This window comes from Scleropages formosus, chromosome 18 (assembly GCF_900964775.1).
Source record: "Scleropages formosus chromosome 18, fSclFor1.1, whole genome shotgun sequence".
NCBI lineage: Eukaryota > Metazoa > Chordata > Actinopteri > Osteoglossiformes > Osteoglossidae > Scleropages > Scleropages formosus.
The window spans coordinates 24,169,380-24,196,533 of NC_041823.1; the positions used below are offsets into that span (position 1 = coordinate 24,169,380).

A 27,154-nucleotide genomic window follows, 5' to 3' on the forward strand; every position below is an offset into this window, starting at 1 on the left:
AAAAAAAAAAAGTTACGGCTGCAGTGTTTCCCTCAACTCTACCTAATATATTTTGTGTATTTAAGTGGTTAAACACGGCTGGGTGCCTCTACACAACTAGCAATGTGGTTTAGTTCAAGAAAGCATCTTTAATGGTTATTTTAAAAAAAAAGACAGGGTTGGAGGGCATCCTGGGGGCCAGAGTGGGGCCGCCTTACTGCTCGGCCCCAGCAGTCCCCACAGCCTTATCATCCTCCTTATGGTCCTGTTCGCTGTCTTCATCATGCAGTTCACCCTCCTCTCCACTGCCCTGAAACTTGTCGTGGGTCCACTTGGGGCTGCTGTTGCTACTGGTGGCCGTCTTGCGGAAGATGAAGCGGCCTCGGCCACGCACAAAGTTGCCCCTACCACGGCCACGCGTATCCACCCACTTCTTCTCCCCTTCTCCTTCACGGTCATCATGCTGTGAGGAGGAGATGAAAGACACTGTCGTCCCAGGGGTCTTTTACCAGCTAATGCAATACTACAGTTGAGACAGATTTTTAATGGATTTACTGTGATATTATTGTTTGTTCATCTTTTCCTGAATATGCAATATGTGTGTTATATAGTGGGACAAATATACAAAGACACAGATTAAAAACAGCCTGAAGGACTTAATATACTAAACACAAGACTTTCTCCAAAGGTTCACTATCAACTTGTGTTTATTCAAAATAGAGAATATAACATTGGGTATTTTTATATCTATTTTAAGAAACTGCAGCACTCCCACCCAAAAATTAAACTGAAATTACATTCAAGCCAAAACACTAGAAGAGTAATTGTGGGGTAAACTCCAGGATGACTCAGTATCTCCACACATTGTTACCATATTTATGTAGCCTCCCTTCTGCTTGCCCATGCTAGACTCTGTCAAGGAGAAACGTGCAAACAGAAGGGACGTACCAAGTAATACTTCCTGCTCTTAGGGGTGTACTCTGGGTCCCAGTCCTCATTCTTGGGATGCGGAGGCATTCCCATGTTGGGTGGGTTGCCATTGCTGTGGTTACCTGGGTAGTTTCCCCTGTTCCAGCCCCGGCCTCTTATTCTGAACTGCTGCAACGACAACCCAGTGGAGAAGCCTTATGATTCACTCAGAAAGCAGCCAAAACCATTTTAAGATCACACAGTGGGTCAGTGAGTGACATTGAGATAAAGCCCATTCCAGTCCATTCTCACGCTTTGCACTACTTATAATCTAAGCTGACATATGGTCATGTGGGTAAACAATTCATTTCACTCACTAAAAAAAACTGTCACACAAAAATAGAAATTGTTCACATTTCACTATCAGCAACCCCAAAAGGACACACTGCATTCTAGCCCCCTCCAGAGGAAAAAACAGCCCTGGGGCAGCAACTAAGAAGGAAGACATTACCAAACATTGTTTGGAGCAAAACCAAGGATCCTTTTCACTGTGTGTATGAGCATGTACTTTTTTGGTATAATAATTTTAAATCTAAACAGAGAACCTGTAATGCAGAACACCATTTACATTATTTCATTTAGCTGATGCTTTCCTCCAAAACAACTTACACTGTTAAGCTACTTACAATTATTTACCAATTATACAGTTGGGTTTTTTTTTTTTTTTTTTACTAGCGCAATTTTAGGGTTAGTACCTTGTTCAACGGTATTACAACTGGAGATGAGACTAACCTGCGACCTTTGGGTCCAAATGCAATAGCTGTATGCTTTAAAGAAACTATGAAGGCCTGGAGCTTTTATTTTGTACTTTTGTTTAGATTTCATCAGAATTTATCAAGGAAATTAGAGTAAATGTGTGTGGGGGGTAGGGGGGGGGACACTTACAAAGCCACCACGAGCCCGGCCTCTCTCCATTGGGCCTCCGAAATCTCTGGGTCCCAGGCGGGCCTTGTTGAAGCCCTCTTCTCTAGGTTCAGCCTCCTCGTGGGGGTACTCGGCAGCCCGATGTGCATGGGTATGGGAGTGTGAGGAAGAGGAGGAAGAGGAGGAAGAGCGAGAGCGTTCACGCTTCTTCTTGCTTTTCCTGCACAGGAAGCAGGTGTGAAAAAAGAAAAAAAAAGAAAACATTGGCAGCTCAGTGAGACCATACTCATGACTACAAACCATATAGCATGTCGACCACATGAACCATCATTCCCTTTCAGTAAAGGCATGCTAGTGTTTGCTGCCTCTTTGGCAGACACAGGCCTCCACAGACAATGTTTTGGATACCGGGCTATTGACTACTCTTTCTCACACACACATACACAAATACCACCAATGACATCAAACATGCCTTTTTATTGTAGGCTGTACAACAAGCCAAAGAAAATGCCCATACCAGGTTTGATAAAGACACCAACATACATGGCTATTTTTCAGCCAACATGCAATATTCATTTTCATTAAATTAAACACAATAACGCTTACCATTCATTTGGGTAAGTTTTTCAGTTCTTAGTAGTTCTGTCAAATGTCATTATCAAAACTCCAATTCCAAAGGTGCAACACATTAACAATTTTTTAGCTTAGGCCTTTGTGAAAGTATCAAATCTGCATACTTGGACTTTTTGTGATACTTGGTGAACTTCTCGGTGGACCTCTCCCTGCTTGACCCCGGGGAGTCTCCAGAATCACGTCCTGCATCCCGTTTGTGATCGTGCTCCTTGCCTGAGTATTTTTTACGGCGCTCAATGTCCAGCCGCAGGTCCATTGAGTCACTCTTTGATTTTTTGCCATCGTCCTGTGGAACAGTGATGTGGACAGTCTTTGCATTAGTGCCAAAATGCCCTCAGCCTGTTGATGCATACTTTCTAAAACAGCAAGCCTGTAAGAGAGAGGATATAAAATCCAAAGTATAATCCAAGAGTAACTTCCATTTACTTTATAAATGCATATTACCACCGAATTACCGGCAACCAAGACTTGAAAGAAAAAAAAAAAAAAAAAACCAAAAACCAGTAAAAACGGGATGTTATTTTGCAGAAAGTGGAAACTAAATTTCAAAATATAATTAAATGAGTGTACAGTGCAAAAAAGTTCACCCCACCTAGTGGTAAGTACACATTACTGCAGGAGAAAAAACTCATGTAATGTTTATTCCTATTTTACACACTTAGCTACTCCAATTTTTGTTAAAAAAAAAAAAACCTGTAAGTGATGAGAACACAGGGAAAATGAATTGTGGGGAAAGCTGGATTGTACAAGGAATTTTATGTTATAGTTCTGAACAAAAAAACTGCATCTTAAAAGAAAATAACAGCATGCCTTCGTGTTTTGTCAATGAGAATGTGTGCACTTTCTTTTTTTTTTTTTAAAAAAAAAAAATCTGCAGGTTCTTTTGAGTGACTCAGGTAGGATTAAAAATACTTACGATGACAACGCTTAGATTCCTTTCACAGGCTGGGATACAGGAGCAATGGTCACCTCCATTTCTGACCCCTCATTGCCAATTGCCCTTGGAAGGCTTGTACTCACAGTATAACCATATCACAAACGTGGAAGGGGTATAGTAATACAAAACAGACTGAGTGTGGCTCATTTGGTTTTAGACTTATGCACCTCCTTTGAAAGAAAGCACAGGCTTAAGACAGAAGGCAGGTCTAAGGTGATCTGGTTCTGTTTTTTTTTCTTTTTTTTTTTTTTTGGTTTGTCTGCTTCTGCTTTCCAAACATGTCATATTTCAAAAGGTTCGGTCACCTTGTAGCTGCTTTCCCTGGAGCTTTTCATCTCCTCAAACAGGTGAGAGTGCTTCTTAAAAGCACTGGGAGAAACATCAATTCTCCTGGAAGAGATAAGGGATAGCAGGAGGAGTTAGTGGGCTTCCCTGGTCCTTCTTCACAAGCACTGCGAACAGAATCCTGAACAACCAGACATCAGATTCACACAGAACTACAAGAACAACACATTTTTTATGATGCTGTGTTCTGCTTCTGCTCAGGTCTATTTCCAACGAGTTATGTGTATCAGTTCAGTTAGGAAATTACAGTACATACACCAAAATATGTTTCACCAGAGAGAAAGAGGGGAAAATATCAAGGTTTAGAGGACAAACCTCAAGAAAGAGCCGAAATGGAATGAAAGTGAAATCTGGCGGTGTACCGTGACGAGCACGGCTCTACCTGTGTATCTCTGGGCTTTTCCTTGGCTTCATCATTTCCATTTCGGCAGCCCTTTGGTACATGGCGAAGCGCTCATTTAAAGTCATCCCAGAAGATGGGAAATGCTGTGCTGTAAATTGGAGGAAAGCAGGAGACACAGTTGATACCTGTCTTGCACCATAATTGGGTCCGATTCCTAAAGGAGCCCACAAGTATGCAAAAGGAAAAGATTTTTGGGCCATTGTGGATGGATTTGTACACTTTCTAGTGGTGCAAGAGTATGGGGAATACTGACAAAGACAGGCATCTATTAACTAAAAATCACCATAAACCATCTTTTGTATAGTCACATGACCTGAACTAGACCGACTTGCTAAAAGGTTAGCCTCAAAGGCAGAGTTTAAAAAGCCCTGAGACATACCTGGGTTTTAGGTATGTGACCTTCGGCATTAAACATTAGTACACCCACTAATGGACGATTCCTAACAGTGGTCATCCATATAACTCCCAGCATGGAGGTTATTGGAAATGCTCAGTAGGAAGAAAAAGAGAAGCTAGGAACTCTGTTGACACAAAGCAGCTGAGATACGGCTGGCAGGATGCAAAATAAATGTCAAACATCGGACCACCTGGACGTCTAGAGGTTCTCACATCAACAATTAAAGCCTTCATGAAATGCTGAAGGGGTCACAGATATGCAGTTTAAGATACAGAAAAACAAAACAATCGTGAAATTGTAATGACTGTGTCAATATTTAACACCATACACATGCCACTTGCAGGTATAGTTTCAGCCATTTGCTGGCAGCCATCTGAGATACTGATCTTATACATTACCTTTAATATGGTGGACGATGGTGACAATGTGCTGGGCGAACAGCTCTGATGGGCTTCTGCGCAGCTGGGTAGCTTGAATGTGCTGAAAAATGGAGCGAAACTTTTGCTCCTTCTTAGCCGGGTGAACAAGATCGCATGAGATCCGGCGCTCATGAGCCAAGATCCCAAAGGAGCTGAGAAGATGAGGATAACAAACAGTTCTGATGAACATTCCCTATAACTAGGAAATTACTAGAGGCAGACAAAGTACAGGTGTTCATGCGCAGACCTCTCGTATCTGACAGATGGTGATAGAGATCTTGTGTAGTCATACACAGTGTTATTCTATTTGGTTATCTTTGTAGTTAAAATATAAAGTTGTACAAACGAAAGCACCTCTGAGCTTCTTTAGGTGGTTTCTCCTTGAACCTGGACATAGTTGGGGGGAGAGCAGGGCCCAAAAAAGATCAACTTTGTGATACTAAAGCAAACAAGGAAGCTCCCATCCAGCACTGCTGGTTTACCAAACAGAACTCTCCTGAAAATTTCTGAATAATTGCAAACAAGTATTTATCTACTTTTTAAAAGTTTTTAACTTTTCAGTGCTCAACAGTCTGCTAAGAAGAGCATTTCATAAAAATAAACAACTGAAATTTATCAGTAGGCCTTGGTAAGCCAACATTTTATGTGCAACTTTCATTTCTCTGCAATAACAGCACTTTGTGCAGCTCCTACGTACAGGACCTGATCATTTCTTACAGCCCAGCAAGAGCACTGCGCTACTCAACCTGATATCTTGGGGGTGCTACTCCTCTAGTTTGGAGGGTCCAAATTTGAATGTCCTTTGGTTTTAATTTTTGGCCCCAGTGTGGTGGCATTCTCTCCCTAACAACTGCTGAATTTCTTCAAGATTCAGATTTAATATTCAGGAAGTTTGACCAAATTCATCTCTCAGACTCAAATATGTCCTGAACTCTTAAGAGCTCTAATAAATTTGCACTACCCTGAATTGCATGTCTTTAAAAAGCACCTGCTAAAATGAACAAATACACGTGCAATGTGAATGTCCAACTCTGCATTTGGATAAAGTATGCTTCGGGATTTAGCACTTGTTCATTCCCCCAGCAAAAAAGTAAACACACACAGTCTAAAACCACTTGTCCCAAGCGGGGGTCGCAGCGAGCCGGAGCCTAATCCAGCAACACACAGGGCGTAAGGCTGGAGGGGGACACACTCAGGACGGCACTCCAGTCCCTTGCAAGGCACCCCAAGCAGGACTCAAACCCCAGACCCACCAGAGAGCAGGACCCGGTCAAACCCGCTGCACCACCACACCCCCAAAAAAGAAAACAGTGTGAGGTAAATAATTCCACTGGGAGAGCACTGCCATTTTAAGAGGCCACGCAGGTAAACTTGCTAATATGAAAATAAGGGGAGTAAAAAAGTGGGGCAGCAATTTTAAGAGCTGTGCTATTACCTTGTAAGGTCATCTTGAAAGGGGTCCATTCTAACACTGAACTCAGCCCCTCTCTTCCCAGAGACCCTAGGAGGCGAATCATCTTTCCGGACCATGAACATCTCCCTATCCCTGTTTTCTGAGCTCCTCCTGGGTGGTGGAGATGGGCTAGAACCTGCCCGTTCCTTCTTCCTAGCCTTCGGTGCCTTGTCTGGGGAAAAGCCCCTATAGGCCTCTCTCTTGGCCATGGCCGCAGCCCTCTCCTGTTTCCGGCTCCGGTATAGCTCCTCCTCTATGTCATCCAGGTCGTCAGTAGCCTCTGGTTCCTTGCGCACACGCTCTTTGGTTGTGGAGAAGTAGGTTGTGTCATCCCACTTGCCAAAGCGCTCCTCAAAGAGCTCCCGGGTAGAGAGCGTAGCCTTGCTTTTAGGGCGGGGCTCATCCTCGCCCTCGCGCTCCTTCCGGAGCTTCGCCCGTGGTTCGGGTGCCGTCTCCTCCTCTTCTTCCTCGGCTTCGCCACAGAGGAAGGGCGAGTTCTTCATGAAGGTACTGGACGACGGGCCACTCTCAAACCCGTCTCCATACTTGTACTTCTCCTTCTCGACCTTGCCGCCATAGTCAACAGCCTTTGTGGCAAGGAGACTACCAGACTTGCCATTACCTTTCTCCCTCTCGGTGTCTCCAGAGATCACCTCCTTCTCTCGACCGTTCTCCCATTCAGATGCCTGCTTTTTTATCTTGTGTTCCTCCAGGAACCTGAGCAATTACAAACAGAGATTGGACTTCAGCACCTCCTGTAGAAAACCTTGTGGTCAACATCTGCATATAATGCTCGAAATGTTTTTAACTGAAAACTACTTCTAGTACCTATGACTGACACTTTACATCCCTTTATGTGGCAAAGAAATGCATGAAAATCCCAAAAATCCAACTGCAGATTAGATATACTTAATTCAGTAATAATCTTGTTGAAATCCAAGACCATTCTATCACCTCCATCTTAATTTGTATATTACTACTTAAGAGTTTTCTTCGAGTCTGTACAACTATATACCAGTAGTCATGGGCAGGACAATCCATAATTCATATAAAATTGTCATACTTACATCTAAATACTCTGACTCCTAAACATTTGGGAAAGCAAAACAGCGAGCAGCTAACAGAGAGGAGCAGGTGTAAAAAGCTGCCATGAGTACATCTGTTATTTAAGCAGAAGGCTACCACTCCAATTTAAATATTATTCCTCCGCAGATCTGCGAAGCTGAGCGCAGACTAAAAAAATTGAAACAAAAATAATTATGAGAAAACACTGAGCAACGGCTTTACGAGAACCTAAGCAAATTGAATGCAATGGTAAATTAAAAATAACACTGCAAATGACTAATTACGAAAGGCTTATGTGTTTACACGACAGGCCTATATTTCAGAGCCCAAGAAATCCAAAAACAAAATTGAAAACACAGGCAGAATCTATTCTGTGAACTATTTGTATCACTGCTGGGTATAAGATCAACCAAAAGTTCCAGTACTCAAACAGAAATCTGAGGCATATACGAAACTCACTTTTTAAATGCTGTGGAGAGTGCAGTCTTTTCTCCCGGCCTGTGGTCCTCTTTGGGAACAAACCCAATGCCAGAGAAGATGGTGGTGGGACTTTTTTCAGCAGGGCTCTTGCCAGAGGGTGTGGCGCTTGTGCTCTGCCAAGGGGCAGCACTGCTGCCTGAGGCACTGGAGCTCTTGGGGGAGGGGGAGGGGTGGCTGCTGGCTGATGCTGTCTGACTGACAATGACAGCAGAACGCACCTGTGGGCTGGCTCTTTTAGGGCTACTGCTATAGTCAGTCAGGCCCTGCCAATTGCTGCCAGTCTTTTCAGGTGCAGCCCCCTCGTCTGGGGCTCCACTTTCCCTGCCAATAACCTCCTCAGTCGCCTCCCCATCACCACCTCCAGCTTGCTGTGCCTCCTTGGATGCTGATCTCTCTTTCACATCCTTGTTACTCCGCTTAGTTGAGCCAGAGCGGCGACGTGGGGATGAGGAGCGTGAAGAAGATGAAGAAGAGCGGCGGGAGTGGCCTGAGGAGGAGCGATCAGAGTAGCGGGAGCGGCTACGAGAGCGTGGGCTTCCCGAGCGCTTCTTGGGCGTACGTGATCGTGAGCGCCCTCTCCTGGGGCTGTGCTGGTGGTGTTGCGGCTGCTGCTGCTGTTGCTGTGGGTGTTGTCGGTAGTTCTGCCAGTTGTTGGGTCGGTAGTTGTTGTTGTAGCCGCCACCCCCACCACGCTGGTAGCGGCCTCGTGGAAAGTAGCCCCGCCCACGCCCACGGTAATAGTAGGGCCTGCGGAAGCCTCGGTGATATCCCCGAAACTCACGGTTGTTCTGGTACTCTCTTGGGTAGTTCCGGTCGCGGTTGTGGGCTGGGGAATGGGATCTGGAGCGGGAGCGGGACCTAGAACTTGGAGAGAAGACAACTGAACTAAGCCAGCCATCTATGCAAAGTTACTGGGGGGGAACCGAAAGATCAAAGACTTGTGCAAAGTCTAGAAATTATACTTGAAAGAAAACCAGACATTCTGCAAATCAGCACTCCTGGTAAAGAAAAATGTCAAAGATGGCAGCGATCAGACATTTTAAGCTGATGGACAGCTGCCTCAGGAGCCTGACACACCAGTGACGTCCACAGGGTGGCTCCGGAGCACCACTGGAGGCTCACATGGCTGCAGCCAAGTTCCCCCACCCATCCTTCAGCTCCAACACCCTGAACAACACTTCAGCCAACACAGAAGTCTTTCTAACGTAATCATAAAACACCTATATGAAATTCAAAGCATGGACATACTACGAAACTCACAAGATTAATCAAGATTAATAAACATAAAACAAAAGCTGTTTCCCATCTTATGAACAGGAAAAAAGTATTATTTGGCTCAACTGAAAACTTGCTACACCAGACACCCAGTACAGAAGAACATTACATTTCAATTTTTAGCCACCTTAGTACTGTATTTTTCACATAAAAAGTAAAAGAACAATGAGCAGCATAAACTTAAAAATCTAAATTACATAAATTAGTCTAGAACTAAAGCGTACAGACACACAAAAACAGGAAAGGCAAACACATAAAGAACAGTGTCAGCTATATTCCCCAGCGCAAAAAGAAATGAAGGCTTTTTGCCAAAACCTACAAGAAACCACGACGTGTCCCAACGCACAAAACCAAAACTAGCACCACTGGCTCAAAGTGTTCTACTATCAGTTTATAACTGACCCCTTCGTTCAAACTTGTCCTTGTGCGAAATTACACAAAAAAATCCAGTTTCTAACAATTTTAAGGAAGAGCCTTTTGGACTTACCCAGTGCGCTTTTTCATTGGAATCAAATGGGAGCAAGGAGAGCAGGACACGGAGCATTGCACACTCGCTGTAGCAAGAGGGACTCTATCTCTTATGTGCGTGCTGGTGGAAAGAGGCGGTCGCACGAGCCATATGGGAAACATTTCTGCTCTAATCCGTCGACGCGAGGAGGGGCCTAGCTTGCCAACGGCTGGAGACTCAATCCTGCCCAGTAGCACTCCACAACGGCAGAGTATACTTTCCATCAGCTAGATTTAAACCACTGTTTAAACTCCAAATTTTGGATGTCATATTGTGTGAAGGTAAAAAGCAGGAAGGTAAAAAACAGGAAAAGAAAGAAGTGCAAAGAAAAGCAGCACAATTTGCCAGGAATCTCTGCCGCAAACAGTGACAGTGACCCAGACTAACTCAAGCCTTGTTTTGTTATCTGCAGGGATATGGAAATACATTCCTTTCATCCTTTCACAAAATTGTGTGGAAGAAATTCCAAAAGGAATTTTAAACCTGAAATTTAGACATAAGACTTCACTATTGCACTTTGTTCAATGATGATGTCAAAGAATTTTTGTATTTTACAAGGCAAATGGAGTGAAAAATTTGACAATTCAGGTGACACAACACACAAAAATACTATGCATGTAGAGCTCTCAAAAATGGTATGCCAGCAGCCTGGCCCATTTATCCTTTTGCTCTCCAATGAATCCTTGCTTATATCACACAAAAACAGTAGTCAACAGTCTCAGGCCCTCTGACACACAGCTCATTTCTTTGCACTAAGGAGCTCCAGACCTCCAAAGAGACAGGGTCACAGCTCCAGCAGCCTACCTCTGAGCCTCTCCAGAGGGAGGATTAACCCTGCAGCCGAGCACGGGAAATGCAAGCTTTCAGCACAGGAAATTTGAAAATGTGGCAACCGTCTCTAGCCCCAGTCCTTAACTGTGCCCATTATTACACTACAGAGAAAGAAAAAATAAATCCCAGCCCAACAACGTCAACCGAAAAAGAAAGCTACTTCCTGACTAAACTTAATAGTGCCGTGTGTCTCTACTTTTCTTCTTCCCTGAAACTATAAAGCTGATTATGCACTGGGCTAATGCAGAGAAATAATGTTAAAGGAGAACTATGATATCTAGAGGTGAAGTAGCTTAAAGCTGCAAGCAGGGCTCAGAAAGCATGGGAGAAAAACAGTTGTCTTAAAAATGTTACATGCCAAGAAGGGAAGGCTGCCTCACAAGATTCAATTGGAGGTTCATGGGGGCTGGGGGTCTTTGAAATACAGCTGAACTCATGTGGACACCTGTCAAGGTTCACTTAGTGGCCGTTATCACATTTCAATTCTTCGCTCGACAGCAATGTGCGGGATGTGCCGAGTACTTACTGATTCCCGCAGACAACAGTGTGGTTAAAAATAACCTGGCTAAATAAGGACTGTGCCTCAAACCAATCTCTACATGCATGGAGAGGCACAGCAGAAAGAGTGCTTTGACAACACGCCTCATCACATCAGTCAGAGGCTCACACCATGCCTATACTCCCCAAAAAAGCACCTTGTGTGAGGTTAACAGCTCGATAACCTGACTCAGTCCTCTACTAAATGCCTTCCTCAGCACACCACTTTACACACTGGGTCATACCGTTTCACTCCCTGTGCCTCTGCAGATGTCACTGTTTGCTGGATTCATGTTTGTAGGGACAGCTGGTAACAGAGCAGTTCAAGCTCCTGCCTTTGAACCCAAAGGTCAACAGGTTCAAGTCTCACCTCCAGCTGTAGAACCCTTGAGCAAGGTACTTACCCTAAATTCCTCCAGTAAAATTACCTAGCTGGATAAATGGGTAAATAACTGTAAGTACCTTAACACTGTAACTCATTTTGGAGAAAAGCATCAGCTAAATGAATAAATGTAAACATAACGTATGTGTAAATGTCTGGGGAATGGCTCTGGCTCCAGGTTTGAACATGCAGCCATGTAAAAATATTGGGAAAACAACTTCAGGGGGCTGCAGGAAAGATAAGCTTTTTTTAAGCACTAAAATATATTCCCACAGACTGCAAACATGAAACTGGTGTGCATCCAACTTCTCTTGGAAAAGAAGAGGGAGGGGGAAAAAATCTGCCTTGAATACTGATACAAATAAAATTTTGTAATTTACCATATAAAGTTGTTAAATTTCAGTTTCCTAAAATCATTTAAAAAGGACTTTACTAATTCATTTTCTCCTCCACAAAAATAGAAAATGACCACAGCCTTTATGCAGTTTCCAATAACAGCCAACAAAAAAAATACAACTCAGAGGTAGCCAAAAGACTGTGGAACTAAATTCTTACTGGAAGGAGGTTACCACAGATCATGTATTTCACTTCTCTCTTGTGGATAACTTGTGCCTGATTGAGGTAAAAAAAACCCTTATTACTGATTTTTAGAACAAATACAAGAATATAAGCAGCACTTCACTAAGTAATGTATTGCCATATATCTAAATAAAAATATTCCCTTTAGAGTGTAAAAGATCATCTAAAGCACTCTCTTCATTAAAAATAACTGTGCCCTGCACAAATTGCCAAAGAAACCTTACAACAATCTTACGAGAAATATTTGACACTCCAACACACCATCAAATTGAGAGCAGTGTCCCCCCCAACAACAGAAACAGGAACCAGAAACAGAAAAACCAGAAACTAGAAAGTAGAGCAACAAGTTCAGAGCTTCAATACTCTGACAGTGGGAAAAACAATTACCCAGTTTTCTTTTAATTTGATATTAAATTAAACTAGCAGCCACAAAATCAAATGGCTACAACTTATTAAAGGGAGCGGAGAAGCCTGTTCACTGATTTCTCTGATGGAATGTCTAGTGGATGGGTATTGGCCACCACTTTGTATTCCTTCTGCACCCACATTCAAGGTATTGGTGTTGCCTCTACCATTACTTCTATAAAAACGGCTTTTTGATCAGACTCCCACTCTCCTAAATTCAATCTGTCCAAACCAGCCAGCTCGTGAACTCACCACGTCTCTCCATCTTCCTTCAGTTCGTCCTAAAGGAGCTCCTGTCCCTCAGACGTTTCTAGTTTTCAAGCTGTCTGTACCAGCCAAGTTCCCTCTAGATAACTAACACTCCATAACTTCAAGATTCATAACAGTCTGAACATCTTTCAAACAAGATCTGACTACTTTTTTTAAACAGAAATTTTGTCTGTGATTAATGTGTTCTAGTGCTCAGAATGTGGCTGAAAATTTCAGGCATCTCTACTTCCTGTCATTATTTCCAAACCACAATTCCTTGCCTGATGTTACTTTCTGATTTAAAGGTGCTGTCTGTGCTCAGAGACCTGGCTGTCCCTCTTTACTGTAAATCGTCCCAGCCTGCACCCTTTTCAACCTAATGTTAGATTGTCATGTCACTGCAATCCCTTCTCCGCATAAGTCAATTACTGTTAACCATCAGCATGTGGGTATTGCGGTACACTTTAAAATCCCAATGTGTGTTGTTCTCTCTTGTCATTTTCACTCTGTAAAGCATTACTGTAAAAAACACAAAGTGAAGTAAAACTAAAAAATTATAGAAGACATGTTGAAAAATAACATCTAAATATTAAAAGAATCTGAGGTAGATACCTGTAGCGGTGCTTCCTGGACCGTGACCGTGAGCGGCTCCGGGAGCGCGACCGGGAGAAGGACCGGGACCGGGACCTTGTCCCAGACCGCGAGCGGGAGTGGGATGGGGATTTTGGAGCCTTGGACATCTCCACAATCTGCCTCCTTCAGACAAGTCCGCAAAAAAAATACAGACAAAAGGGCAATGTTTAAAAAAAACACAAACACACAAGTCCCTAAACAAAACAGAACAGACGAATGACAAGCAAGAAAAGAACCTGACAACTCAGCTGCGATCAGTCAATTTAAAAATCAAGAAACAAACATATAATTCAGTGTTGGTGTTACAATGAGAAAACTCTTCTTTTCACTTCATGTTTAACTTTATGCCCTAATAATTAAATGTTTCCCTGTACCATTGGTTTACTAAATGCTAAGTGCCTCAGAGAACATCTTATATTTTAAGGGTTTCATAAGATTCCTTCTAACTCTTTCAAAGTTTGTGGTCAGACTGGAGGGAGAAGGGAAAATTCCAGGCCTAACTGTGAATCACTGCTTACCCTGTGGTCAGAAGACTGACCACTATCAGAACATCTGCTCCAACAGCCAGTAGTTTCATTACACTCATCAGACTGGAGTGACAGATGGGGAAAAAGAAGCCATTTCAGGAAAGCCTGTATGATCATGTAATTTCCTTACAACTGCTCAACTGATCTGCATGTAGAAGATTTACATTTCATACTAATTTACATACATTTTTATACTGTGAACAATTAGCTTGAAGCAACCAACTGTTCAAGACAAGCAAACATAGTGTCAAATCATATTGCATTTTGTCCAAAGAGAAAAATCCTTCCAAACATGTTCCCCATATTTCTTTGATATGTAAGAATTAAAGCAAGAAAGAATACACATAAGTCTTACAAGAGATACAGTAGGCTGAGTGAACAAGGAATCGTACATCTGTTTGCACTCTTGATTTTTTTTAATTAATGGAACAGCCCCAATGGGCTGTTTTAACAGTGGAAGAATGCTAAGAAAAATAAATGTGGTTTTCCTTTTACAGATATAGGTAGGTATAACCATTGGCCCAAATAATTTCACATACACATCAACTACGTATCATCTATAGAAAGACTACTGTATTTTCATTTAGAGGAATATTCCATATACTAATTTTAATTTCAAAAAGTTGCCAGTTCCAGTACAAGGAATGCCCCTGCTTTTAACCTTTGGACAATGTCTAAGTGCAGTTCCAGTTCACTTAATTCCCAACATACTGTTTTAACACCCTAAATAAAGAATAATACAAATAGCACAAATAGAGGTGCAGCAAGTATGACTAGTAATAATGGCAACACAAAGGCAAAACAAGGGTTGGAAGAAACAAATCCTACAAAAATAGCTCTAGGGCTCAAAGGTCTTCTGGGAAAAGACATTCCATATTCTGCAGTAAATACCCAGATATAGAAAAGTATGAAATTACGGGTTTCAGGCCGTTTGAATTAAGACATCTCTGCTAAACAACTAATAAACTTATAGGTAACTTATATGAACTTATGTAAATTGTAAGGGTGTAAATCTTGGTCATATCTTAATCTGACGGTGCACATGGTTCAAGCAAAATTGGTGCTGCTAGTTCCAGGAAAAAACAACGAACCAGAAAACTACTTGCAACTATTTTACAAAGTCGTGTTAGACTCAAAGACATCAACAGAATCAGCAGCTTGTTCAGATGTCATGAACCGTTATGACTCACTAATACAATTCAGACAAGCATGTTCAAACCATATAAACAGTGCTCATCAGATGCTCTTGCAAAAAGTGAGTTTTGCTGCTGTTCACAACTGTGCAAGAACTTGATTGCAAACCATGAAAACCATGCTTGTCTTTCAGTCTAATAGTTAAATAAAATAAAACTGCAATATGAAGTTGCAACAAAGTGATTAAGGCACTTTAAATGTAGAAGGGTAGGTCAAAAAGTATCTGCAATATATCCTTAATACCTGATACTTTTTGACTTACTCTGATAAATGAACCCTTTTATATTTATTTATTCAGACAATATTTTTTCCAAAGCAACTTAGGTTTTTGGTGTTAAGATACTTACAGTGATTTCCCCATTTATACAGCAACATTAACAGAAGCAATTCAGGGTACTCCCTGCACTAAAGTATTATGGCTAAAGGTGGGATTCTGCAGCTCTAACCACTATACTACCTGCTGCCCCATTCCTTCTTTTCAAACTGATCCAGTGAGCATGTATTTTTGGACCTAAATTTTATATTAAGTTTTTTTTCCATGTCTCTGTACTGAAACATGTACCTTTATTCCCAAGCATCAAACAATGGCAGGACTAAATGCTTTCAACTGTAGAACAAATGCAAATGTTCATGCCTCTTTCTGACACAAGGTCTCTAAATGTAAATATAGTGGAAATTGTCACGTCTCCACAGCTGCTACAGCACCGTTTTTGTATGCGTCTTTACTGAAGCGACTGGATGTTACAGAATTCCACATCTTCCAACCAGGGCTCCCAGCTGCCCTCTACTGGCTTGTGACCCACCTCCCTAACCACTGTTTCGCAACCACAACCCAGAGGTCCAAAGCAAGCGCATTCTGTAGGCTCTAGTAATCAAACCATTTCCAGCACCCTCCTCTGCTGCATTTTGGGCTCAAAATAAAGAAGCCCACATGTGGCTAGAAGGCCAGTTCTGCCATCTTCAAGCAAATGAGAGCATGTCCAAATACTTACTAAAAAAAAAAAAAAAAACTGAACTATGGCTTTGCACTTCCTCTTTCAAACCACATAAGAACAGCATCAAGAAAATGGGTGGTTTCAATAAAGATACTGCTTGGTAACTTTGCAGTGTGTATAACAACTGGTCTTTGAAAAATCAATGCAAATGAAGCAAAACTCAATATAGTTCAAGAAAATTTTATGTCCAGTTGGTTGAAATTAAATAAAACTAATGAGCTAAATGATAACAAAGGTCATCCATGAGAGTTAGAGGAACCTAACCCCATACTATTATGAAACAAAAATCTTTTGTGTATTTGCAGAAGACAGTTCACATTCAGATAAACCTGTGATAGGGGCAATAAGGTCTATGACACCTGAGAAAGCATGAAAGTTTCAGACAACACAGAAATATTATCTGAAACTGGAAAACAAATTATGAAAAACCAGACTGTTATGGTCCGTGTACGTTGCGTTCATTCGTTTGATTCGAAATTGAGAAACAAAATGCAAATTACAATACCATTCAATTTGAAAAATGAGAATTTTTTTTTTTTTTTTTTTGTTTCTGAGCACACACACAAGGAAAAGGACTTGTTTGTTAATTTTCTTTTTTTGTTTAATCAGACAAAGTGTAGAAATCAAAATGTCACAATACCAAATATGATCAACGCCCTAAAGTACACAATAGTTCCAATCTAAAAAGTAGCCTAACCTAGAACTAGCACTTCACGGGGCTTTTAATACCTGAGTTTAATTAGTAATAAGATTCTTAAGAAGTAGCACCTGAAAAATCCTGCCAATTTTCTCGGTGGACATGTCATCCTCCCTGGCTGTCATTCTCTTGCTGCTTTTGAAAAGCACCTAGTGATCCATGTTAATTTATGAATAACCCGGAGCAAAGCCAGCATGTTCAACGAAGCCACCGATGGATTACGTGCAGTTTCAATTCGTTTACACCCAGGCTGTTCAAGAATACCACAAAACTAAATAACTCAAAGTAAAAAAGTTAGTAAGTAGTTGAAAATAAAAAAAAAGAAAAAAGTTAACTGATGTTTTTCATTTTTAAAACAAAAAAATGAAGGCATTGTAATTTGTATTTCAATTTCGAATCAAAAAACAAATGAACACAACATACACGGAACTCTTACGTTCCCCCACCTCTGCCCGCTTGGTGGTCCCATGCACAACAGGTCCAAAAGCAAAAGCACAATGGTTTTTGGTTCTGGCTTCAATGTGGTGGAACGACCTCTCCCCTTCTCACTCAGAACTGCTGAAGCTCTGTCTACATTTAAGAAGAGTCTTATAACTCACTTCTTCAAGATTCACTTTTCCCATGATCTCTTAAGTTCATGTATGTGTAAAGTTTCATGCTCTATAACTTTGAGATCATAACTGTTGAATAACAAACTTTCACGGAGCTACTCGTGTAATGTAAATGTTTTAAAAAATATTAGGAATGTGATTAGGAATTGTTGATTATTTGGATAAACTTATACAGCTACTTGTATGATGTTCACTGGTTCATATGGTGGAAAGCAATAAATTAACTGCACTTTAGAATCACACATCTGCATCTAAGTTTCTTTCTGCTGATGTAATTCACAGAATGTATATTCTGTGAGATGTATGTCACTTTGAAGAAAAGCATCTGCTAAATGAAATGAAAACAAAAATGTAAACTTGGTTTCATGAGACTAAAGACAAAAATTTGTGACAACCACGTTATGCCTGGGAGGAAAATGATCAGAATATCTAAGACACCTACTTCAGTGAACCCACAATTATGATCAAGGGCAGATGACTCCATTGAGAAAAACATATTTGGTGCCCATGATTAGGGTATTTATACATCTAAAACAGTCTCTGACAAGCAAGAGCTGATCGCTCCATTCTGTGAAAAACCCACCACCTCAACACACACATAAACACACTTTTGGTGGGTAAAACAATTTGCAACTGCTGTATTTCAGTCTCATCACCTGTTTATTTCAGTTAGGATCTGGCAACAATGGCTGTGTAACTCAATACAGTTATAACGTAAGGGAGCGAAAACACACAGGACTCAAACATCTCCTGAACAAAGATTGTGATTCTTCAAAAAGATCTGTGACTGCAAGTGCTGGGTCATGGATAGCTTTGCGACAGGCAACAAATGCTATTTCCAAATCTTTCTGAGTGCTCATTTAAACTAAACAACTGGCAATACCATGCTCACCAATTCCCCTTCAGACACATAAGACACGTTATCAAAGATACGATTGCAGAGTGACAGGGCGCAGACCCAGCATTCATCAGCTTTCCAAGACTAAGTTCTTCAGACTTCTGGAGCAAAACAACTGCCATATATGGTGACCTCTCAAGTGATCCTAATACGTTTTCAATTCTGTAAATAGGAAAGAATAAAAATTATAAAGTGCTGAGGATTTTTCCAGGCATTTTTTAATTACAACCACACACAATTCAAATGCTGAAAGAACCATTTCAGTTTAAAATTAGACTGGAGGAATTTTCAACTTTTTAAGTAGAGATTGCAACATTTAGGGTGAACAATATGTCAAGTGCCCTTGCCATTTCAATAGAAAAGAACTGAACTCAAAAAATGTATACTTTAAGTGCTCTGCATAATGTCTTAGGGCATAGGCTATCTTAGGGGGGGAAAAGCAAAACACTAAAACTACAGCAGCTACACAAGAAGCTCATGTCTTTTAAGCTAAAGATAACTTTTCAGAGAAGCGACACATAAGAAATGTGTGGACCTCACTTGGCATGACTGCACAACACAGGTACAGGCCAACCTGCAGAAAGTAAAAGGACTAGTATGCACTGATAAAAGCATCTATAAGAACAGAAGTTCAGTCAAAGCAAACACATGAAAAAGAAAAACATTACAGCACTTAATTACGATACACAGACAAAACAGGACAGACAATGTTGATAATGTGTACAAAAGTTTTGCAAAGTATCCTCAGAAAATAAAAAGTACCGTCCTAGTTCATATGAACAATGAATTTTTTGACATCATTGTACATTCTAAATAGTCTGACAAGACAGAGAAGCAGAAATAAATGGCCAAACACCATACACAACCTATTTATCAATGCCACTTTTCCATTACTGTCTACAGCCACTGTTTCCAGCCAGTAACAATGTTCTTGATTCATAGTAAGAATGCAACTCATTCTTTTTCCCCGAATTTGAAATGTCTGTAGTAACTGCCAAACTCTAAGGGTGATTTTATTAAAACATGCATTCTGAGCTAAGAGAACCATTAAATTAGTCAGCTTTGTGTGTACCTAAAAGAAATGGCTTTGAGACATGAACTGCCAAAGTTATGAGGCAGTTATATGTTAGCCTACCCATCATGCCATGTGCTTGGAAAAAAATATATTTTTATATAAATTAAAATATAAATTTACATTTTTTTTATTTTTAGGGGACAGCTGGTAGTATAGTGGTTACAGCTCCTGCCTCTGGACCCAAAGGTTGCAGGTTTGAATCTCACCTCCAGCTGTAGTAGCCTTCCGCAAGGTACTTACTCTAAACTGCTCCAGTTAAAAAAAAAAAAAAAAAAAAAAAAAAAAAAAAACTACCCAGCTGTATAAATAAGTAGATAATTGTAGCTACATAAACATTGTAAGTCTCTTTGGAGAAAAGATCAGCTAAGTAAATATTATTTATTACAATGATACCAAAACACTGTGCAATATAAACGTCAAATTATTGCTGTAAGTTTATATTTCGGCCTACATGCAGTACAGGACATCTCTCCCAACAGACTAATAGAAGTTCTGTTCTCCTCTGGGCCCAGTGATAATCGCAGCACCAATAACAAATGTTTGGTCAGTCTGTGCTCTTTCCTTTGCAAGAATTCAACAAGTATAGTGGGGGTGATGACCCAACTACAAATTGTGTGCCATAATGAATCCTTTACAACATGTATTGGTTCATGCTTTCGTTTCAAGTAGGTTGGACTACTATAATGCTCTACTATCGGGCTGTCCATAGGAGACCGTATCCAGGCTACAGTTGGTACAAATTGCTGCTGCCAGAATTATTGCAAGAACTAGGAAGTATGACCATATAACATTGGTATTTAAATTGCTGCATTGGTTTCCAGCTAAATTTAGATTACATTATAAAAACTTTCTTGTGACCTATAAAGCTGTAAATGCCATTGCTCCAGTTCACCCTTGTAAGACTGATTCTTATATTCCGAGACACTGTCTTCACTTATTGGATGGGGGTTACCAAAAAGTACCTGAGATCAATAAGATCTCAGTAGGAGGGCATTTATTTAGCTATAGAGAACCTAAACTTTGGAACAGTCTCCATATTATTGTCAGGAATGCCCAGTTTTAAAATTTATATGTTCACTGGCATATCAATGACCAATGTACTTCCTGTTCGCTGTGCCCCCCAACCAACCTCCATTCAGCATAAAATTCTGTAATTTCCATACATTTATATTTATTCGGAGGGGCGGGGTGGCACAGCTGGTTTGGCCTGTGCCTTCTATTCTGGTGGGTCTTGGGTTCGAGTCCTGCTTTGGGTGTCTTGCGAGGGACTGGCGTCCCGTCCCGGGTGTGTCCCCTCCCCCTCCAGCCCTACGCCCTCTGTTGCTGGGTTAGGCTCCCGTTCGCTGCGACCCTGCTTAGGACAAGTGGTTTTAGTGAGTGTGTGTGTGTGTGTGTGTGTGTGTGTGTGTATACACATTTATTCATTTAGCAGACACTTTTCTTTGAAGCAGCATACATCTGATAGAAAATGTATATACTATGTCATGAGCACGAAGAGACCTGATGCAGACGCATGATTCTGAAGTACAGTTACTTTCCACCATATGAACTAATGTAGATTATACGAGTAGCTGAATAAAGGTTTATCCAAATAATCAGCAATTCCTAATATTTTTTTAAAGCATTTACATTACACGAGTAGCTGTGTGAAAGTTTCTGTTATTCAACAGTTATGATCTCAGAGTTATAGAGCAAAAACATTTACACATTACATGAACTTAAGAGATGATGGGAGAAGTGAGTCCAGAAGATGCGAGTTTTAAGACCCTTCTTAAATGCAGTCAGAGATTCAGCAGTTCTAACTGAAAGGGGGAAGTCATTCTACTACATTGCTGACAGAACCGAAAACCTTTATGCTTTTGGACCTTTTCTGCATGGGACCACCAAGCAAGCAGAGGTGGAGGAACGTAGCAGTCTGGTTGGGGTGTAGTGGATAATCAGGTCTTGTAGATATCTGGGAGCAGTTCCATTTATTCTTTTGTAGGCCATAACCAGAGTCTTGAATTTGATCTGGGCAGTTTTGTAAGCCAATGCAGAGATGAGGAGGGGAGATACTTGGGAACACTTGAGCAAGTCAAACAACTTGTGTACCAGCATTCTGTATCAGCTGTAGAGGTTTGATGGCAGTAGACAGGAGACAGCTGCGGTAGTCCAGGCAGGATATCACCATGGCCTAAACAGTAGTTACACAGAGTCTGTGGTTACAGACTCATCCTGCAGACGTTATGCAGGATGTATGATTATCTCATTAAGTCATCAGTCACTAACTACTCTTGTTCAGCACTGCTTCCATATGATGTGACCTGAAGAGGATGGACTGCTGTGATACAAGCCCTCATATGTTGAATGAAGCTTATGACTACCTGCCATAGCTGATGAGACTTACCTATGTGAACCAGGACATCAAGTTAATAGCCCTTGGCTACAATGTTATTAATGACTGTAACTTGACATTTAAAAGTGTTTTTTTAACCTACAATGTCCAGGAAGAGTGGGCAGCCACTGGCATTTGGACCCCTGGAGTTTTTTCCTTTTTCCCTTGCCTTTTAGTTAGGAATTTTTTGTTCCTTTCCACCATTTCTAGTAGGCTTACTTACAGCTTTAATAATTATATAGATGCTGTCATAACTTAATATACAGTCAACTATAAATCTGTCCTATAACTTTCAGTGCTCTGTGTCACTATGTGAGAAGAATGTGCTATAAAAATAAACTGAATTTAATGTATGCTACATCTGTTGACCTAGTGAATGTTGACCATTTCCAACAAAAACAAGCTTCTGTATGTCCCACAAGTACAGGATGTTAACAGCTGTAAAACACAATATTTTCTATAAACATTACCCTGCATAATTTTTGACTTACCTTTGAATATTGTGCAAGATATTTGTATACATTTAATCAATGCACTGCAAAACCCTAAAAAGCAAGCCAAAAAAATACAGAAAAACAAATGTGTATTAATGGAAGGAGTAACTGGAATAAATAAATATGAAGTCACAGTAAAGAGACTAAGTGCCTAATTACAAGAAATCCATATCCATAAGACAACTGGTCACAAAATGACAAATGTAAAAAGAAAAGCATTGCCTTTCAACTTCTGCATAACTAAGGAAACAGCCATCTTACATAACATCACACTTCCCTGAAAAGCATATGCATTTTACAGTGCATTGGGCATTTCCCATCTCACTGAAAAAGTCTTGGAAGAGTGAACAGCGAGCTTACAGGTTAGGACCTTGTATTCTAAAAGTCAGCAGTTTGAACTAGACTCTTACTGTATTACCCTTGATCAAGGTACCAATACCGAATTCATACAATAAGAACATCTATCTGCATAAATAGATGAAGTTAATTAACACTGCAAGTAACCTTGAACAAAAGTCAACTACATAAATGTTAATAAACTGTACATATGCAGCAACCACTTAAATTCATGTATTGGGGAAAAGTGAGTCTATATGTTAAATTCTCTTGCTTATCAGAACAAGCCTAGTGTAATACTGTGCAGAAAAACATTTCTTCCAAAAAACATCATTATGACTTTGTGGGAAGGGAGAAAAACAGACATCTGAATCTTGGATATGCAAGCTACTGCATAAGATACTGAGGAGACAGGTGGAATAGTCTTCTACACTGTACTACACTTGGTCCTAAACTCTTCCTGCTTCCATAGGAATTATGACAGCAGTTATCAGCCAGGTGCTCCTAATTAAATGTACTTGATCAGCAGGTCATCAGGAAGTGTAACCACCTCTATACAGCAGCAGTGAACTCAGATAAGCAGACTGTGGAAGGGTCATAAAACCGCTTCCAAACAATGTGAAATCCATAAATCCATCCATGCATAAAACTTTGCAACTAGAGTATATTTTTCCACATAAATATGTTTCTTTTGTGCATCTTCATTTGAATTTGCATCACCTGTATTTCCCACATGCAGTTGTTATCAGGTAGTAAAATGCACCTAAACAGAGCAGAAATGTGAGATATTAATTCAACTGGCTTCAAGTGGTGTTAGGGAGCTTTGGTGATCAGTAACAAAATGACAATCATCACATACATTTCAGAAATAAAAGTCACCTGTTTGCATTAATAGAAGTTGGCAGAAACAACATATTATTTTGCCTTTAATTTTATGTAGCTGAAAGGTAATTGTCATTCACCTTTTCATTTATTGTAACTATATCCAAGATTTTTGCAGAAACTACCAAGCAAATAAACTGAGATAACACTTTGATGGTATAGACACTGAAGAAAATGGGAAATGGCCAGATGCTGACAAACATCACCCATGTTGTTTCCAATGGAAGTCCTGAGACGAGCTACTGTCCCATTCACAACATTCCCTCCCTTGTGCCCTGCATCTCCAGGACAGGCTCTAGAACACAAAAACCCAGCCCAGAGCAAGTGGTTGATAAAAATTAAGTAAGTCTTACAATGAACTTTTAATTCACTGGTTTTATCTGATTTTCTACAGAATCAGAATGTAACCTTTCGATCAATTGTGCATCACATCTGCATTATTCTTTTACTGATTGTGATGTAGCGATTGGATTTTCAAAAACATTAAGTTACGAGCGCACTTCTGGACCCGGTTTTGTTCTGACGATGTACTCCACCAGAGGAAGAGTTCATGTTCTAATTGTAGCCCAGCAGAGGGGCCACTCCTCCAGTCTTTTCCCTGGAGCCTCTTGCTGAATTCAGGCCAAAATGGAACAGAGTCTCTCTGTCACCACCTCCCAGAGCACAGGGTTCCGCTTACCACACATTTGCTTCAATGTTTTAAATATCTATCAGCAAACACCTATAAATATAACAGCTGGGAAACAAATACAAGACAAATTTAAATGTAATTAAACGCACTGACAGAGATGCTAGTTCTTCTGTCTGCAGCGCGCCCGTCACTAGGACAGAGAGCTTTTCAGATTACTGCCACACTGGTACCTCCATCTAACCTGGCAGTGGCAATACGCAATTATTACAAACCCTTGTTGCATATTAACATTAAATTATCAGCTTGTTAAACAGCACACAAGAAGACTAAAGACTGAGGTAATCAAGTTTAACCATTACCTGCAAATTAGTGGTAGGGAGTGGATCTTACTTTAGTTAAGTTACGCTATCGAGGTTAAACACGGACCACGGGGTTGAGCAGTCAAATCGCCACGGACATCGCGTTAACGACGAAGTAATCATCGGGGTGATACCAGCGTGATATCAGTAAAGCAGGATCGCTGTAAGCGGGACGACCTGCTCGACGGGCCTGTTCTCAACGCTGGCGGCGACACGATTCAGGAACATAGACACACTGCAGCAAAAACAGACAAAGCATCACTTTGCCGATGGAACTACCTACAAAAGCCTGTAAACATACGTTTAACTGGTCAATATGTAAACTAAGTATGTATCCGAGTGTAAAATGTGTCAGCAGAGATAATGGCTCACGATGCTAACTAGCCTAGCTTCCCGTGCGTCCACACGGTGCGGAAAAAGGCCGGAAACGCGCGATCACTCCCCCTCGTCGCGCACAGCGCTGCGTCGCAAAGCAAAGGGCCTTATTCTTTAACTCCTCGTTTGAGTTAATTACCAAGTTAAGGTGGAAATAGACCAGCGGCTCTCCAGCCATACACAGTTGCGTCGTAACGCGTGGTTACACAATTTGACCTACCACTATATAATACCCCAGTTTCAGTGTTTGTACATCTAATTTAAAGTTCCGAGCTGCATGATTACCTGGCAGCCTGGTTAAACTAGTTACTCGCGCAACAGGAACTACTACGAAGGTACAGTATGGACGGCATAGCCTACCTTAGTTTCGCTTTTGCGTGCTTCCTCCTGCCCGCCTGGTGGAGGTGATGTGTCGTGGTGCTCAGTATTTCTGTTCAGAGTTACCTGCTGAGTACTGGCCACCACGATCTAGGGTATGCACGTACTAGCGTTAGCTGACCAGTCAAGTGCGCGCGATCGGATCGTCCCGCGACCGCGTGACTGAAGAAACTTAAGATATAGCCCTAGCTAGCCCCTATGCTAGTCAAATGCACGGTTTCGCGTGTACAGAGCAGTGTTTTTGCTGTAATTATAATTTCAGACCCTAAATCCTCTAAACTGAAATAATAGTCTATATATTTCCTGGTGGCTATTTAGAGCGTTGTAAATGGCTAACCGCTCGCTCGCGCGTAATACTGCGATCGAGAACAAGTGAGAGGTCAAATTTCCTTCCTGGTTTTTCTTGTCAATCTTGTTTTTTTTTTTTCCCCTAAGACGCATCGGTTCCGCCCCTTGGCTCTTTAAAGAGACCGTGCAACACTTAGGAACACTACAACACAGTGTACCGAGTAAGCAGGCATAGCTTGTGAAACTAGAAAATTAAAGGCATTTTTGTTGTTGTTTTTAACCTTTACTTAACACTTTTGCCCAAAGTCATTTCAAATAGACAAGAAAATGTTCAATGATTTACCCGTTGGAACAGAAGGGTGTTTTTTACTGTAAGTCAGGGTAAGTGCCTTGTTATATATATGCGACACAATTGAGACTGGAACTGGAGACTTGCAAATCACGACTGTGCTATTTGCTGCCCTATAACAAACATGCAAAGCAATAACATATCTAAGTGTAATATTACTGACGTATGGGAAACATTTATTAGTTTAGCAGATGCTTTTCTCCAACGCATTGTATATCTCAAAGAAAAATGCAATGAAAATGCACATAAAAGACATAACCTCTAACGTTCTTACTGAACATTAATTATTTTATGCCATCCGTTTGTTCCTGCTGATTCTTTTGGCCGATATGGACTTTCATAGTGTTTAGTCACTTAAGGAGTTAAGGTTATCTTCAGGATGTATTTGCAAAGCAAATGTTTGGCCATCTGTTTACATATGTCTATCTAACTCAGGAAACTAAGAGGAAAGACAACGATGGGGAAGGGTCTTTAATTCAGCTGTGTTGTTATGCTGTAATTTATCATTCCAGATCTATCCATACAAAACAGCAGTATACTATAAATGTATTGATATTGCAGCAGGTAATAAAGTTGACATAGCTGACAGTAGACAGGCCCAACATAAGTTTCACAATTCAAACTAAAACTAAATGCTTTCGATAATCAGAATAATGAAGCTTACAAAAAATACATACGTGGAGACCAGTTTGCATCTGTATGACTGACAGGTTGCAGGCCATATGGCAACTACAGATGTCAGAATGAACTGGTCACCATTGAAAAATGTGTATAAATAAGGGCAGGAGAAATAATAAATACACACACAATGTCTACAAGCGCTTGTCCCAAGCAGGGTCACGGCGAGCTGGAGCCTAACCCACCAGTCCGCTGCAAGGAACCCCAGACCCACTACAGAGCAGGCCCTGGCAAAACCTGGCACGCTGTCGCGCCCCCAAATAATAAATAGATAAATGTAAATACTTTCATATTTTTGTATGGTTGTACTACAGATTTACCACTGCATGCACATGGTATACCCTGAAATGAGATATCCTCAAATATTATATTCATGTGATAACACTTTTTGCATAAAAAGAGTAAGAAACTGAAGACAAGTATGAGATGTTTGTGCAGACCAGGACTAAAACAGATTGTCGTGGAAGAAATGGACACTGTACTTGAAGGCTAAGGCCAAGACTGGCACTGGCAGAAAGGCCATGCAAAATATATCTTTGACTAGTACAGGCATGTCATTGTCTTGGTGTCCTGTTGTCAGCCTGCCATTTTCCTAGAGTCTGCAATATTTTTCTGTTAGGTGGTTTATGAGGGCTGTTTCCACAGTGAACCTTCAAGAAAAAATTTGTAG

At 40.9% G+C, this 27,154-nt stretch overlaps 1 protein-coding gene across 3 annotated transcripts; it reads right to left on the reverse strand.

Moving 5' to 3' along the window:
* On the reverse strand, positions 1 to 25,567 carry thrap3a (thyroid hormone receptor associated protein 3a). 3 transcript variants are annotated; one of them, XM_018726990.1, is made up of 11 exons: positions 25,152 to 25,567; positions 13,323 to 13,466; positions 7,924 to 8,808; positions 6,382 to 7,116; positions 4,926 to 5,098; positions 4,110 to 4,218; positions 3,688 to 3,772; positions 2,550 to 2,731; positions 1,834 to 2,032; positions 928 to 1,077; positions 1 to 442 (listed from the first exon to the last, which is right to left on the reverse strand). In XM_018726990.1, the coding sequence occupies exons 2-11, from the start codon at positions 13,448 to 13,450 to the stop codon at positions 194 to 196; spliced, it is 2,895 nt and encodes a 964-aa protein (XP_018582506.1). In that variant the 5' UTR covers positions 13,451 to 13,466; positions 25,152 to 25,567; the 3' UTR covers positions 1 to 193. The 3 variants fall into 3 exon arrangements, with proteins under 3 accessions (XP_018582506.1, XP_018582505.1, XP_018582504.1); XM_018726989.1 differs by lacking the exons at positions 13,323 to 13,466; positions 25,152 to 25,567 and adding an exon at positions 9,707 to 9,980 and having other exon boundaries at positions 928 to 1,074; XM_018726988.1 differs by lacking the exons at positions 13,323 to 13,466; positions 25,152 to 25,567 and adding an exon at positions 9,707 to 9,979.
* Between the last annotated feature and the right edge of the window lie 1,587 nt (positions 25,568 to 27,154).